At 43.6% G+C, this 16,600-nt stretch overlaps 1 protein-coding gene across 4 annotated transcripts in view; it reads left to right on the top strand.

Annotated features, from left to right (window-relative positions):
• The window catches only part of LOC119659689 (unconventional myosin-XVIIIa), a 426,534-nt gene that overhangs the window by 43,092 nt on the left and 366,842 nt on the right, over positions 1 to 16,600 (top strand). For all 4 annotated transcript variants that reach the window (XR_005250364.1, XM_038067926.1, XM_038067928.1 and 1 more), the window contains exon 2: positions 9,955 to 10,344. Coding sequence is in view for 3 of the 4 variants with exons in the window: in XM_038067926.1 (XP_037923854.1) it covers positions 9,955 to 10,344 (390 nt within the window). In the remaining variant the exon portion in view is untranslated. The remainder of the gene's footprint in view (positions 1 to 9,954; positions 10,345 to 16,600) is intronic.

The raw sequence follows: 16,600 nt of genomic DNA, 5'->3' as shown, positions 1-16,600 counted from the left end.
AAGTCGATAACAGCAGGTTTTTTTGGCTGATTAAGAAACGCTACGGTATAGCGGCTCTTCTCCTGAAAACCGGTCCCTGTCCAACACGTCTCCTGTAACGCTGTTACAACAGCCCTATATTGGGGCAGGGTATCGGCTAGTTGCTCAGCAGCTTCATCTCTGTGCAGGGAACGCACGTTTCTTGAGAAAATGCGCAAATCGTTATTCCTTTGTTGTTGCCAGGTTCGTCATTGTGCAATCCGTCCAGTCCGAGTCTCCTGTTGTGACTTCGTAACAAACTGTTTTCCATGTAGGGTTGTCATCCCTACCCAACCCTCAACCTGCAGGACCAGTTGGTACAATTTGTCCCGTTTTTAGGCGCAGGAGACTTGCCTTCACCCTTCTCCGTCTACAACTTTTCGTTAAGAAAGAGCTCCCAACGGTCACTACGTGGAGGTGGAGATAGGGTTTGATAGTAGAGCTGTTGGTGTTGGTTCAGAAGGCTCAATGTTGGAAAGTCGACCGTGAAGGTGCTCAGTGTAGAGAGTTTGGATTCTCTAACGAATCGAATTATCGAGAATTGGAATTTGAGTTAGGTCATTAGTCAAAAGGAAGTGGTCGAAGTGTGATTGGAAGTAACGGCCAATGTAACTGGGTAGCGCGTTATTGAAGTCCTGAAAATTCAGGGTTGGTGGCGCGGTAGTGAGCCAGTTCTGTAATCGAAGGCCGTTTGGGTTGTGGGCCGAATCAAGCCAGGACCTATGTTTCGCGTTGAGATCGCCTCCCATGTTCATGTGCCTTGATTTGTTGGCGGAGCGCGGATGGGACGCCCAGAAGTTTAAGAGACTTTAAAATTCACCAGTAGCGAGGGATTGGTTTGGGCAGTATACAGAGGCTAAATAGATGATGGAGGAGTGTGTTTCGGTAGCAACAAGTGTTACTTCTAGGGACACCCATGTATTGACGGGCGGGAAGATTTGGGTGATTGGTGGAGCCGGCCAAGTTGTTACTCTTTTGGCTGAGAAGGAAGGTCTATAGCTTGTGTTTTTTGAGAAAACTGCCTACAATCGAATTGATATTCAATTCGATAATTTTAACGTCTATCACTGGACGAAAATGCTGCAATCATGGCATTGAATATGTTTAAGAATTTTGAGATTTCTCAACAAATTCTTGTGCGCTCACTGGCATGCTTTGTTTTCTTTGAGGGGTTTGCTGCGTGTTTGTGCGGACAGCGTCAGCTGGTTTGGTGAAGCTTGGGTTTGTGATTTTTCTCGGAGTTGGAAGGCGTTTGCCTTTGTGCGTTCCGCTTGAAGACGACACGGATAAAGGCAGGACAGTTCCGGTAGTTAGCCGGATGGTTGGGACTACCGCAGTTAACGCAGTGTGGCTTATCTTCCGCCGTTTTGCTGCATTCTCCAGGACTATGGGGCTTATCGCATTTGACACAGCGATATCCTAGATGGCAGTTGGGTGCCCTGTGGCCAACCCGCTGGCAGTTTTTGCATTGTCAAATCTGCTTCGTTTTGATATGTTTGAAGCGAACAATCGTGTGCTGGACGGCTTTCACTTTGGTGAGTTGACTTTCATCAAAGGTTGCGTCGAAGGTGATTAGCCAGACGCTGCTCTGGCGGTTTTCGATTTTAGTCCTTGTTTTGACCAAGGGCTTAATGTTCTTGATTCCTTGGGCACAGAGGTCATCTTTGATTTCCTCAGAGGGATAGGTGTGGTCTAGACCACGAAGAATCAGGGAGGTAATTTTTTCCTGATGGTAGCGTGAAATTGTAGAATCTGTTTTTGTTCTCAACTAAGACGCTTTTCGCCTTGTTGTAGTCTTCCGTGGACGTGACGGAGATGTGGTGGGTATTATTGCCGATTTAACTAGAAAATAATTAATTATGTAGTGCTTCTGCAATCCTAGTTTTTATTGTACGGAAAGACTCAGGACTCTCCATAACAATAAAGATGGGGGGGGGGGGGGGGTTAGCGAATCCTCTCGGTGGTGGAGTTGCTGGCGGGACTGCTGCAGTTGAAGGTCGGACGGGTGGATGCTGGCATGATGCTGGCACTACAGGCGGAGGAAAGTCTGTTGCTGCCAGAGTCTGTGGTTTCGGTTTTATCGAAGCGGCTCGCAGATGTTATGCGCTCCCTTTTATAATTCGCAAAACGTGACAAGGGTGCGAATTATATTCTAGTAAACTCGCCTACAGTTCCGACCAAAAGCTTGGCCGGAGCTAAACAATTTCTTTTTTTAGGTATTGGGGAGTCCTAATTCTGCATCCACTTGATACTGGACCGGACCGAATGGAGAGCAACTTACGCCTATTCTTGATGGTCCGTTGCGGCATCAAGTAGATGCGGACTGTCTGATGCTTGTATGACTGAAAAGATTAAATATCCAGCAGCAGTAATGATTTGTAGCTGCATTCCTGAAGAAGGAAGAACTCATGTAATTTATTGACGATACACGGCGATCTGGGCAGCACATTAACGTAATACAGAGGGTCTTCGTGCTATATATCAGCAGTTTGCAAAATATGCCTTCATGCAAGTTGGCGTACCTTGCCATACATCCAGAGCTAGCATGAATTATCTAAATTCACTAGATCTGGATCTACTGCCACGGCCCGGCAACTCTCTGGACTTAAATAAAGAAACCGCCGTACAACACGTTTCACTTTCTCGGTTGTAGCTGGCTTATTCATCGAAAGATTATCTTGCCGTTTTCACAAAAGACCTCAAACTTCAAGAAGATGCAAAAAATCGATTTTTTCCACCATCTAGGTGTACGTCTTTCCCTAATGTCATCAAATCATCCCGACCGCATACATCTCCATCTGAATCCCATTCTTGTGCAGTATCTGTAAGATTTCCAATATGTTTACAGCCAGAGCACCGAAGTGAAGGCGCTACCCTGGCGCACCCCTCTATTCACAGCTCTGTTCCAGTGGCTACCCCCAGCTCAGATGGGATTATCCTGGTTCTTTCCAGTTGCTTTTTTGAATGCCACTTCAGTTAATAACAATATTGCAGTCAACAATATTCCCTCCATGGCCATGCCAATAACATCTCACTTAGTACACCGGGGAGAATACAGCAACTAGCTTTTAGAACTTGACGATTTAATACAAGAAAAAAACAACAATTAGACAACATCTTCTAGACTTTCTAATAGTGTTATACCGTTTGCAAATTCCGAGCTAACATTCTGCAGCTTTTTTCTTTTTTGCTAAGTTGGGTGCCTCTGAGCCATGTTCGACTATTTGAATGTCTTCTTTCCAGAACTTCATGATGGTGATCTGCAAATATAGGTCAGTTAATATTTCTTTCCGGCTTATTATAGCGGAATTCCGGTACAAATACAACTTGAGCGAAGTGAAGCTAATTTTATGCAAGCGGACGCAACATCTTTCGCATAGTTTGTTTGAAGTTTCAAAATACGAATCTTTCCTGTAATTATCTGAGTGAACGAATCTCTTCATTCAGTCTATTATTGTGTCTGTAGTTTGCAGAGATTTGACGGTGCGTTCACCAATGACAATCTGAATAGGAACCACAAACAAAATGTGTACCTTCGACTATCGTGTATCTTCGACTACAGGTAAAATGGTTGTAATGGGGGTAAAATGGAGGCCAAGGGCCAATTTGGTCTGTTGCGTCATTGAAAAAGAAGAAGAAATTGGGTCATAATGCACCAGGTAATTCACCAGAAAGAAAAACTAAGGAAACATTTTGTTATTTCCTTCTGGCTAATTTCCATGAAATTATACGAGTGCTTTTGTATGTTTTCAATGGGGTAAATCCTATCCTACACCAATTGCGCGATAAATATAGGTGTATTCACGCTGAGTCAAACGCCCAATGAAGATAACTCCTGTATTTTGCGCAAGCCATTCAATGACATCAAATGTATGACTGCGGTCATGATTGATCGGTAGAATTAATGACTGCCACGAATATCTTTAAGCTGGAATTAAATGCTCTAATGGTCGCCACCACAATTCATGGTATCTGATTGGAAGCAATAATGGATGACACAACCCTCGCTCCAACTGCGACATTTTTAACGAGTGTAAGATCAGTGATCTTGGCGTAATGCAATTATTGTATTCATCGTTTGCAGTGAGTATGAGAATCTTGAACAAATAAAGTTTAAAGTTTATCTCCGCGATCGCAATGCCATGAATGTTACATTCCATGGGTGATTCAGTGTTACCGATTATAGCAATGGAGCAAGTTATTGACATGAATCAATGTAACGCTTTTGAAGAAGGAGCTAAAAATACCGAGTTATGACATTAAATATGTTGTTTAGGCGCGAAGTTTAAGTTTCCTAATACTTTTCAACAATAGTCATTTGAAACCTACACCGCTGGCCCTAAAGCACGTATAAATTGCACGGGTTGTAGTAGAGGGTGAGAGCAGAGAAACGCTACCCAGACCTTTGAAAATATATGCCTTGGAAATCTCAGCTAATGCGAAAACCTACTGATGATTTGGAGGCTTTACTCACAAAAATTGTGTATTATCTCTCAGACAAATCGAATTATCAACAAGACCTGAGGACCAACTCCGAAAACTAGTGTGGTCCTGTTTTGAAATGTACTTTTATAATTTATCATAATGTGCCTTTGCCATAGAAAAATGGATTGTCACGGGAGAGTGTTCTGAAATCCTAGTTTTGGTCAAGATCACCTTTCAGATACAAAATGTAGATACTGAATGTCCGGTAAAATATTTTGTGAGCCTTTCAAGTGAGTTGAAAATGCAATTTCATCATCATCATCAACCGCCGGTATACGGTCTAGGCCTGCCTTAATAAGGAATTCCAGACATCCCGGTTTTGCGCCGAGGTTCATCAATTCGATATCCCTAAAAGCTGTCTGGCGTCCTGACATACGCCATCGCTCCATTTCAGACAGGGTCAGTCTCGTTTTCTTTTTCTGCCATAGATATTGCCCTTATAGACTTTTCGGGCTCCTCATCCATACGGAATAAGTGACCCGCCCACCGTAACCTGTTGAGCCGGATTTTAATCACAACCAGATGGTCTTGCTATCGCTCATAGATTTCGTCATTATGTAGGCTACGGAATCGTCCCTCCTCACGTATGGGGCCAAAAATTCTTCGCAGGATTCTTCTATCGAACACGGCCAAGAGTTCCCTATTTTTTTCTGATAAAAACCCAGGTTTCCGAGGAATACATGAGGACTGTCAACATCATTGGTTTGTACAGTAAGAGCTTTGACCCTATGGTGAGACGTTTCGACCGTTTTTGTAAGCTGCCCTATATGTTCTTACATTCATCAAAGCTGAGAGGTGGCGGCGTTCGATTAGCACGTGGTCAAGTTGGTTGAAAGTGGTCCCGTCTGGAGAGGCCCCTGTATGTTTGTTCCGGTTCAAAGATTAGTCGCCTAAATTGCAAGAATCGCAAGGCAATAACAGGAAAACTTGATTTCAGCAGAATGAAGCCACGTATCGTACTTCAAATGAGATCTTGTGGTAGGGAATATGTTTCCTCTAAAATTGATTTCGCAAGGTGGTGATATATCCTGGCCTCTGAGTAGCTCCGATTTAAGAGGGTCATCTCATGGCCAATGGGGATGTACTGTTAGTACGGTTGCCGAATTAATGGATTTGTGTGGTCTTCTGCTTTTTCCAAAAACCTCTCCATCGAGTTGAGAACATAATCTTGGAAGGGTTTCATTCTTGCTCGCCGATATTCTTCGGCTTTTTTCTGGCCTTTCTAGTCTTCCAGTTAAAGATAGGCCGGTGCAATATCTTACTATTCGGCGTGCCAAAGGTGTCCAGTTTGGCCGAATTTGTAGTAGTGTGGAACTTCTGTCGTGGGTCTCGAGCATTTTCCACGCTGATAGTTCCTTGCGCATCTAACGCATCTGTAGACTATCGAGCAATTTTTGGCAGTTGTTACAGTGCACTTCCTCCACTGGTTTCATCTTTTCAAAGGTAGTCTTTTGATGAAGTATGTACTTCACCTTGAGAACTTCAATTAGCTGTTGGGAAGGGTTAAAGTTGGCTATTGATATCTGATACGGAGCGAGGGGTTCTCTCCCTGGGGGGTTTTATGTAGTTTGGTCACAAAATTTTAGAAGTTGGTATTCTTCAACGTGCCGAACTATCTCTTACGGATTTTGAGGGACTATCTGAGGAACCGCTCCCTGCTCTATGAAACACTAGAGGGTCAAAGGTGGATGGAGGTCACATCGGGGGTAGCACAGGGATCCATCCTAGGGCCGGACCTCTGGAACGCTACCTATGACAGTCTGCTTAAACTCGACATGCCAGAAGAGTCGCGCCTGGTCGGCTACGCAGATGATGTCGCAGCGCTTGTTGCTGGACGCACTGTCGAACAGGCGCAAAGCAGACTCGGCATATTGATGCGACGGGTAAGCGGATGGATGACTACTCATGGTTTCAACCTTGCACTGGAAAAAACCGAAGTAGTCATCCTGACTAAAAAGAGAATTCCGTCCCTGCATTCCATATCGTTCGGCGAGTCGATAATCGAGTCAAAATCGGCGGTAAAGTACTTCGGGTTGACTCTTGACTCAAAAATGAGCTTTTCTGAGCAAATCCAAGCAGCAGCGAACAAGGCTGCGGCTGGAGTTTCGGCGTTAAGTAGGCTAATGACAAACATTGGTGGTCCGACGTCTCCTAATGAGTTCAACGCAGTCTGTCCTGCTCTACGGCGCAGAGGTATGGGCTGGCGCTCTTAGCAAGGAGGTATATCGTAGACGCCTCGCGCAAGTACAGAGACGGGGAGTTTTACGGGTGGCGTCTGCGTACCGCACAGTCTCTGAACCGGCCATGATGGTGATCGCGGGAGTTATCCCCGTTGCCCTTCTTGCTATGGAGCGTCAGGCCATATACAAGCGCAAGGGAGATGAGTCAAGAGAGGTGGTTGCTCGCGAAGAACGGCAACACACTCTAGACGAGTGGCAGCTCTCTTGGCAAAATGAAACTAGAGGCAGATGGACTGCGCGGCTCATCGGCAACTTAGGTGCGTGGCTGAATCGGAAGCATAGTGAGACTGACTATTTCCTTGCCCAATTTTTAAGTGGGCATGGAAATTTTCAGTCTTACCTGCATAAGATTGGAAAGGCGCGTTCTCCGGATTGTGTGTTTTGCAATAGAGTTGTGGACGATGCCCACCACATTTTTTTTTCTTGTGGAAGGTGGGATGAGGTTCGTCAACAGCCCTATTTAAACACAGGGGATCTCTCTCCAGACAACATTGTGGAAGAGATGCTGAGGACTGCTGATAGCTGGAACCGTGTTGCCCATTACGTTCGGGCCCTTCTCGTTGCTAAGAAGATAGAACTCGACCGGTGGAGGAGCCGGATGGCAGGGGGTTCCTTGAACTGATAGTTCCCTTCCTCCTCTCCCCTCCCGTTGGTGAAAGGAATTCCCTGATTTGAAGGCTCCGCAAGGCGGGAGAGTTCGGGGGCTGGCCCGAAGTAATGTGACAAACGGTTCCAGGCTAGCTCTCTGACGATGGGGAGGTGTTTAGTTGGTAGTCCGACGACGTACCGAATCGGGAGTCCAACACTGTGTACGTAAATGCATTCACCTACCCTACCCCCAAAAACAAAACTCTGAAGTGAGTTCGACCATCATTTCTTCAGGGTCAGTTTTCCTATGGAGACCGCGGATAATTATAGACTGACTTCTAAGGGATGGGGATGTTCTTGTGGTGGCACTAAGCCCTTGCTCTTTAATGAGCGAAAAAAATTGGCATGGTTCCCTGTGGACTCCGCAAAAATGAGGGTTCTATCATCCCTCGTGGTTTTTAGGGTCGCCTTTAGGGCCTTGCCCATTAGTTATTTCAGTAGCTGCGGGACACTAATGTTATATATATTGGAGGAATGTTCTCCTTTTTGGGCTTTAAGGCACTTGCAGAGGAGGCACTGACACTTGGCACTTGGAGAGCACCAACACTTTTAGCATCTATTTGTTGCTTTTTGGGTTTCTTCCGTCAACAGACGAAGTTGAAAGGGTCTTCTTGTTGTTCCTCGTCGACGACTTTAAGGCCCCTACTTTGGCTCACTTCCAGGCTCCTGAGGCGTTGGACGGGGTGACGAAGTCGCTGCTTGACGTGGCTCTCGAAGTGGAGGATAGTCAGCTAGTACTTCTTATGGCTTGGTCAGAGCAGAAGCTTGCTGTCCTAGGTTCATTGCTGATCGCTTTCGTCAGCAGTTCGATTTGATTACGCTGATTCTCATTTTTCCGCCGCATATCATCATACTACACTGGTCTCCGTAGGCATTTGTTGTTGTTTTCATCGAATGGCCTAGTAACTTCGACCCCATGTTATCCTCAGAAACGTCGTTGGCGGTTTTGTGGCGCTTAGGGCAGCTTTTCTCCGTATTCATTATCTGGAATCGTTAAAATCTATGTTTAAAAAGCGTTTTCTTACTTTATGAAAGGAAAGGAAAGGAAAGGAAAAGGAAACTTAATTTTGAAAATTGGCCAGCACAGAGTGCCGGAAACTGTGTTGACGAATCACAATGTCGGATAACAAATTGCTCCGAAAAGCTGGTAGTTGATAGTGCCGGTGAGCATTTTCCCTGGGTAGGCACGGATGCAGGTTGGTGGCAGTCGACTTTCTCTCAACCTGAAAAAAGAGCATCTGCTGTCCAGTCAGATGCAGAGTGAAGGTTTGGCATAAAATACAACAACAGCTGAGGTGAGAATCTCTTCGTTTTGCTTAAACCTTAGAATATAAAAGTACCATTTAGTACTTTTCTGTTACACTTTTTAATACCATTTTTCCGCCTTGGGCAACATTGATTGAGGCTTACTTTTATCTTGAGTCTCCTAGTAAGCCTATTCCGGATTTAGAACAACTTTTTTATAGCGGAGGATCTCTAATTCAGATGTACTTTGGCTAGTCCTCACCTTCTGTTCGTGGCTCTTCTTCAGTTGTGGTCTCCGTGGCGTAGCCATGTTAGGCTTGGTGCCTCTGCTTGGCTCCCCAGATACTTCTCTGCTCATTGTTGTATCCTGATTATTTGTATTGCGCAGATGTGACTACATTTGAACACAGTAGGTTACCCCCGACTGAAGCCAATGGGCGCGGTACGCAAAACGCGACTATCTAGCAATGCTAAGAATATCACTGACATACTACAGAAAGCGAAAATTTACTCTTCGGAATATTATTAGGCAGACAGCAACAACCAAAAATTAATAAAGACAAGAATGATAGCAACCTATAAATGACAATACAAAAATCTAAAAATTTGATGTGATGGTCCCTATGAATCCTTCATGCTCTTACTTGCGTATTCGGTATATAACGGTTACTTGGTTGTTTAACCCGGGACTATTGTAAAGTAAATATGCACATTTGCAACCTAGGGAAGCCATCAGTCCCCGGAGTAGAAATGACTGTCAGGTCTGGGGACTCTCGGTGTCATTACCAAGGATTGATGACAGATACGATTCCTATTTATAAATTGCAGGGTGCAGTTCAAACTCAAATCAATATTTAAAGCCAAGATTTCTGGGTGATGTTGGTCAAACTTTTTCCAGTCAAATTAAAACAATTACATTCGTCTGAAAAATTCAACACGCTTCAGGCTACGAGAGAAAAATCCTAAAATCAAAGGGAGAATTCGTTGGGAGACGAGGTTCTAAGGGTTTCTTTTGGTTACTCTACAGTTCATGTGGTTGGCCCACTCATTAGATGCGGCTCCTTATTTTGAACTACCAGTTTGCTCGGCCATGCAAGTATTAACATGGATTTTCTTTCCTCTAAGCCCGAGTATTAATTGTATCTTACAGATGCGCATGGCCGAATTATCTTTCTTCGTTTTAAATTCGATTTAAAAGAAATGTTAATTAAATGACCAAATTCGAATAAATTAGTCTAATTTTTTCGCAGGGCATATTTATAAATTCTGAATTCACTCAAGCGGCAATCCTCATCACGTTCTGTTCTTATTCTTACAGGTCAGACGATCATTAAAGATACGTGGACGTCGTAAGGAAAAAGAAAAGCTACCAAGCGGTATAACAGCAGATTACAGTGCTGAATTCTTTGCACACCTGGATATCGATCGATCTGAGATTAGCGGCGGCATAGAAATGGACCGCGGCAATGAAGAGATCTTGGCATCGGCATCAACGACAATCGTTGATCATCAAAATGGTAGCGTTGGTGGACCATTTATGTCATCAGGAACAGCTGGTGGTGGATCGAGCGGTCTGCAAAGCTATCCAGTATCGCCGTCGAATAATTACATTGGTGGCGTGCATGGTTCACATATTCTTGGAACCGCGGCGAGTATATCACATTCAGATAGTTCGGAAACATCATTACATTCCGGGAATAATTCAAAGGTGGGTCTAAATTTAGATGGAAATCTTTTTTATATGAGATTAATGGATGTTTTGAGATGCATCTGCAGATGAAAGCGATGCAGCTTTGAAATATTGTACAAATTTAGAAATTGGCGCGTTGAAGGCGATATATCCGCAGTCGGACTATCACTTTCCAACATTTGACATGCAGATTTCGGTTCTAAACTGCAGCCAATTCCATTTAGTTGATGACTCTCCATTAGCATATTTTGGTTATAAATAAATTGATAATTCCCATTTGCATATGTAAATTAGGACGCACATTCTCTCGACTATCTGCGGTTGACAGAGTTCCCTAGTAATATGGTATATTGGCTTGTTAAGTTAATTTTCCAACTGCAACACGAAAAGTGTCATCGGACGTGTGTTTCCAGCATTTTGAAAATTAATATTCACTAAAATCAGTGGATTGATTGTCTCTTCATGATCACATTGAAAACCGCGACGCCTTGAAATTTAAGCTCGTGCTGCGAAACTTGTTTTCAAGAACAAAAGCAATGCAAGTCAGATACTCGTCGCACAAAAGAAAAATGTGATGATTCAAAGGTTGGAAACACCTAGTTTTATCTGTCCAGCATTATCAGCTGAAATTTATAAGCTTTTGATCGCCATTTGATTAGTTTGTGAAATGCTACTTTCGCTTGTGTTGGAAGAAAAAAAACGTCTAATCGATTCAAGGTAAACCGCTGACATACTGACTTAGAAATGTCTCTTGCCGTTTTACCTATCGACATGTGCATATATAACACATGATTTATTTTTCTTGCAGTTTTTGTATATTAGTTTCACTCAGTTGTGACTTTCTTCAGATTATTTGAACATTGAATTTTGATTTAGTGAATGGCTTCAAAGCCAAATCAGAAACTCAAATATTGGAATTTTTCCACTACTTCCGTTTGAGCCATCAAATTTGATTTCCTATTCTTTAACTTCAGCAAACTGCGGAAATGTGAAATTTGTTGGGTTGGCAATAGAATAATTGCTGAAATTTCCAACAAATTCTTTGATGCAATCTTTTACTCCAGGAGATATCTGCTACACATCCGGAGTAAACTGAAGTTGACACTTAATACTTATGTGCTGAAGTAAACATTCTCCTAATTCTATTTCAATGGGCGGCTATTACATTTGTTTGGCCTACCCGTCCTTTTATGTACATAAATTTGCTTTACTGTGTATTTCATATGCATACATAAATTTTAATATATTCTTAACATGAACATTAACTTTATTTAAAAAAAAAAATGCGCTCGCACTAAAAACACCAGAAGGTTTTTACTTTACTTACTGAAAGACTACTATTTACAGGTCCGCTGAGCGGACCCTAGAAGCCTATCCCAAGTATGATATCAAAATCATATTTGGAGATTTCAACAGTCAAGAAGGGACGGAGCTCGTATTCAGGCGATAGATCGGCTCCCATAGCTTACATAGGGATACCAATGATAACGGTCTGCGGATTATTCAATTAGGAATATCACAAGAAATAGTTGGTGGAAGTAGTTGGTTTGCGCGGAAAGCGGTCCACAAACATACGTGGGCCGCTCCAGATGCCACCTACAACCCCCTCTGACAATCAGGTGAAAGTGAATACCGAAGCCATTCACAATACAGCCCTCCTCAACACCTATAAAGGCGAAATGGATGCTGCAATAATCGCAGTCAACAGAGATCCTGGAGATGAAGCATCAACAAATGTTCTTCACGACCACCTGAAGAACGTTATCATTGATACGGCCACAAAAATACTTGGCCCCGGCCGCAAGAAAAGTCGGAATAGCTGCTTTGACGATGAATGTAAGCTAGCAACGGGACGGAAGAATGCTTGAGTACTTTGATGAACTACTGAACAACCAGAACATCGGCGAGTTGGAGGTCCCGCCAACTGAAGACGACGGAGAAATACTGCCACCACCAAGTATAGGAGAAACAGTCCGTGCAATTCATCGGCTTAAAAATTATAAGTTGCCAGGAGCCGATGGAATTACAGCCGAATTAGTTAAATATGGAGGCAACCAGTTACACTAAGTGGTTCATCAACTTGTGACAGCGAATCAATGCCTGACGATTGGCAATGAGGCATTATCTGTCTCATACATAAAAAGGGAGATATCACACGGTGCAGCAATTATAGAGGTATCACGTTGCTGAGTACCATCTATAAGATATTCTCCGCTATCTTGCTAGACCGGATAGCCCCCTACGCCCAGAATATCATTGGCCTATACCAAAGAGACTTCACTCCAGGAAAATCAGCAACAGATCAGATTTTCTCTGTGCGACAAGCGATCGAAAAACTGTTGGAATATGGCCATCAGTTGCAGTTGTTTCATCGACTTTAAAGCCACCTATGACAGCATACCCAGAGTCAAACTGTACACGGCCATGAGAGAATTCGGTATCCCAACGAAATTGATAAGACTGACTAGGCTGACCCTGACCAATGTGCGAGGCCAGATAAAAGCAGCAGGATCAATCTAAAGACCATTCGACATCAACCATGGTCTCAGAGAAGGGGATACCCTATCATGCGTCCTCTTTAACCTGGCCCTGGAGAAAGTGATTCGCAGTACCGATGAAAATGCCAGAGGTACCATTCTCTTCAAGTCCACCCAACTACTTGCCTATGCTGGCCATATCCACATCAGGGGAAGAACGACCCGCGATGTACAGTCTACCTACATCTAGATAGAGCAGGCGGCGCGAGATCTTGAGCTGCACATTAATGAAGTACATGGTGGTAACGTCAGCGCCAAAACCAAAAGAACGAACAACATCCAATCGCACTGGTCAAACGAAAACAATGAAGATACGAGACTACAACTTTGAGATCGTTTCTCCTATCTAGGGTCGAAAATCACAACCGATAACAGCTATGACGATGAAATCCGCACACATTTCAGCTTACAAAAACTGTTCCGCTCGAAACGTCTCACCATAGGGTCAAAGCTTTTACTGTAAAAGACTATGCCAGTCCTTATGTATTCCTCGGAGACTTGGGTTCTTAGCAAAAAAAAAAACTGCGAGCTCTTGTCCGCGCTCGAGAGAAGAATCCTCCGAAGAATTTTTGGGCCCCTATGTGAAGATGTCGATTCCGTAGCCTACATAACGACGAAATCTATAAGCGATTCCACGACCATCTGCTTGTGGATAAAATCCGGCTCAACAGGTTGCGGTGGGTGGGTCACTTAATCTTTATGGATGAGGATGATCCAGCCCGGAAAGTCTATAAGGGCAATATCTATGGTAGGAAAAGAAGACGAGGCAAACCATGCCTGAGATGGCATGGCGTAGCGATGGCGTAGGTCAGGACGCCAGACGGCTTTTAGGGATATCGAATTGGTGGACCTCGGCGTAAAACCGAGCTATCTGGAGTTCCTTATTAAGGCAGGCCTAGACCGAATACCGGTTGTTGCGCCGTTGATGATGAGGTTAGTTAACACTGCTTAAAACTTCCATATACACCACGTCACAGAACTTGTGCCTATCCTCTATGTACCCCTTTTAGATTATTACTCACGATTTGGCGGGGCCTGAAAAATATGGCCAATGGGGCTGTGCTACGTTGTTCGTAGAGTTGCGGAATTAGTAGATTTTTATGGGCTTCCGTTTTCTCGAAAACCCTTTCCATCAAATTGAGAACATATTCTCGAAGTAGTTTCACTCTTGCTCGCCGATATACTTCGGCATTTTCCCCCACCTTTCTAGTCTTCCAGTTATAAGATAGACCGGTGAAATATCTTAGTATTTGGCGTTCAAAAGCTTTTATTCATGGCAGGGTTGGAGCAGGTGATCCACGTAGGTGCTTAGTAGCAGATGATTGGTCTTATCAGGATCTTGCAGAGAATCAGTTTGGCTTTGGCAGTAAGACCTATTTTCTTGGCGGCGCAACTAGTAAGATAGTAAATCTTACTAGTTGCGCCCCGTGTTCCAGGTGCAGATTAAACTTGAGAAATTTGTGAAACTTAACTCCCAAGTATTTGATCGTCTGTGAATTGCTCTGTCCCGATTTTAATTTTCAAGCGTTTAGCATTTTTATGGATACTTCTTGAACCTGAGTATCTAGATTGTCTCCTGAAAGTACACAATTGCGTCTTTGCTTCAATTATTCTAGTGCCCCAATAGCGGAAGTATTTGCAGAGAAATACCAAGTATTTTTCTATTGCTTTGGCCACCTTGTTGGGGTGGAGGTTTGACGCGAAGATAAGGGTGAAATCGGCATATCGGAATAGGAACGTCAGCCGTGAAAACGTTATATAAGGTAGGCCCTGAAATGGATCCTTGCGGTCTCGTGATTTTACTGGCAAGAGAGCAGGAAATTCGTCTCCCATGTTGACATAGAACCGCTTATCTTCGGAAAGGTTTCTGCTTTTAATGAGTCTTTTGAAGTTCAGATTAAGATTTGAATTTGTCCCAGGCTGTGTGAGCGAAGAATCTAATAGTCGTTAGAACTCGGTTTTGCAGTTGAGAAGACAAGGAAATTTGGAGTTCAGCTGCAAAATGGTCGGACATGCCCGGTGATGTTTTACACGATTTCTCCTGAAAACTTTGTTTGGTTTCGTCAGACAGCAGAAAGTAGTGGAGGATAGAGTGACTACTCGGCCTTGTCGGTGTATCTGGCAAAACCATCTCAATATTGGTGAGGGAAAAAGGGTCGTGGATCAATTTTAGCAGGGTTTTTCGAAGTGATTATCATTGGATGGCATGGGTAGCTCGAGCCCCACGTCATTCGCGGAAACGTCGACAATAGCTGCGCTTAGGGCCGCATTTTTCCGTACTCATTAAATGGAATTGCTAAAATCTATTTTCCAAAAGCGTTTTCTTAGTTTATGAAAGAAAAGGAAACTTGATTTTGAAAGTTGATCGCCTCAGAGTGCCTAAAACTTTGTTGACAAGTGACAACGTCCGACGATAGTCTGGCGGCGATACAAATCTCTGCTCCTAAAACCTGATAATGAGACTTTTCCCTGGGTAGGCAATGGTGCAGTTTGGAGCCTGAAAAAAAGCATCTGTTGGCTACGGCGGTCAGGTCCAGAGTGACCGTAATATTATTTGTAACGCCAATTCACTATGAAAGATGAATGATGACTACTTTCTACATAATAAATGGATTAGGGTCATAATTGTGTGAAAGACCTACCTGAAATCATCTGCCGACGAGATCGAGGTAGGTACTATTGTGACTCGCATTGTCTCCAGATTCTCTCCTTTTATTCGGGAGTCATCTAGGTGGCCGTTTTATTTTTTAGTGGGCGTTTGGGAATGTTTCTGGCATTCGTCCTGTATTGGAATGATGTGAATGATATCTTGTACAGTTTCCCGTTGTGCTTTATTCGCCACCGATTTTTCTCCCTCTTTAAGTCTGGATTCTTTTGAGCACTTGACGTTTGAAGACATTGGCTGCCAACTTGGTTTTTCGTCTATGTCCGACTATAGTAATCATCAGCCGACTCAGAGTATTATAAATTGTAGCACTTGTTTCTCTATGTTTTCTTCGCCGGCGTAGTGTATTTTTTATCTCATCTATCATCAGGTTGCACAGGAACTGACAGCTGTGACATTCTGTTACTTTAGTACACGAATGCACCTGCCACCAGTGAAATTTGAACCGCGACCTTCCCTACGACAGCCTTGTGCTCTAACCACTCAGTTATCTGGATACTCGGATCTCGCAATATATGCTGCAGGTTAAGCCAAAGCTAGGCAGTTCCCTAAATGAGTATGAGTATGGCGAGGGCGCGCTTTGTTGGGCTTTAGTTTCGAAGCACGGCTTATGGACCGTGAATGGCCTGCCTTCACGGAATACCGGAAGAATTTAATTGCGTGGTACCGCCAGTACATCAATAATAACTCACGATCATAAGTCCTGTAGGATTGGTATGGCAGTGTCTATGGCAAAATTCTAATTCGTTCTAATAAGCTTGAAGAGTTCGAAAGGTTTTCGTTTCGTTTTGGGAATGTGTTCGGGAACTACAGGGATTTGATGATATGCTTTGATAAAGTCTAATCTCGAGAAAATATAGCAATTTGCGATAGAGTGCGCAAAATTGTGGAATGGGGTATCGGTTTGGAATCCTCTGGGCATTTAGACATCGCCGCTAGGTCTCCATTCGCCATTAGGTTTAGCGACCATGAATGAAAATGAAGACCTAAGAGCTGTGTGAAGGTCTGCAAATATTCTGTATAAGAAGTTCTTCGAACACTCTCCGTGCAACTGCGAGCTTCTCCGGTGGCA

The sequence above is a fragment of the Hermetia illucens genome, chromosome 6, assembly GCF_905115235.1.
Source record: "Hermetia illucens chromosome 6, iHerIll2.2.curated.20191125, whole genome shotgun sequence".
Classification (NCBI taxonomy): domain Eukaryota; kingdom Metazoa; phylum Arthropoda; class Insecta; order Diptera; family Stratiomyidae; genus Hermetia; species Hermetia illucens.
The sequence above is the reverse complement of the archived record's forward strand: the minus strand, read 5'-3'. Positions and strand labels throughout refer to the sequence as shown.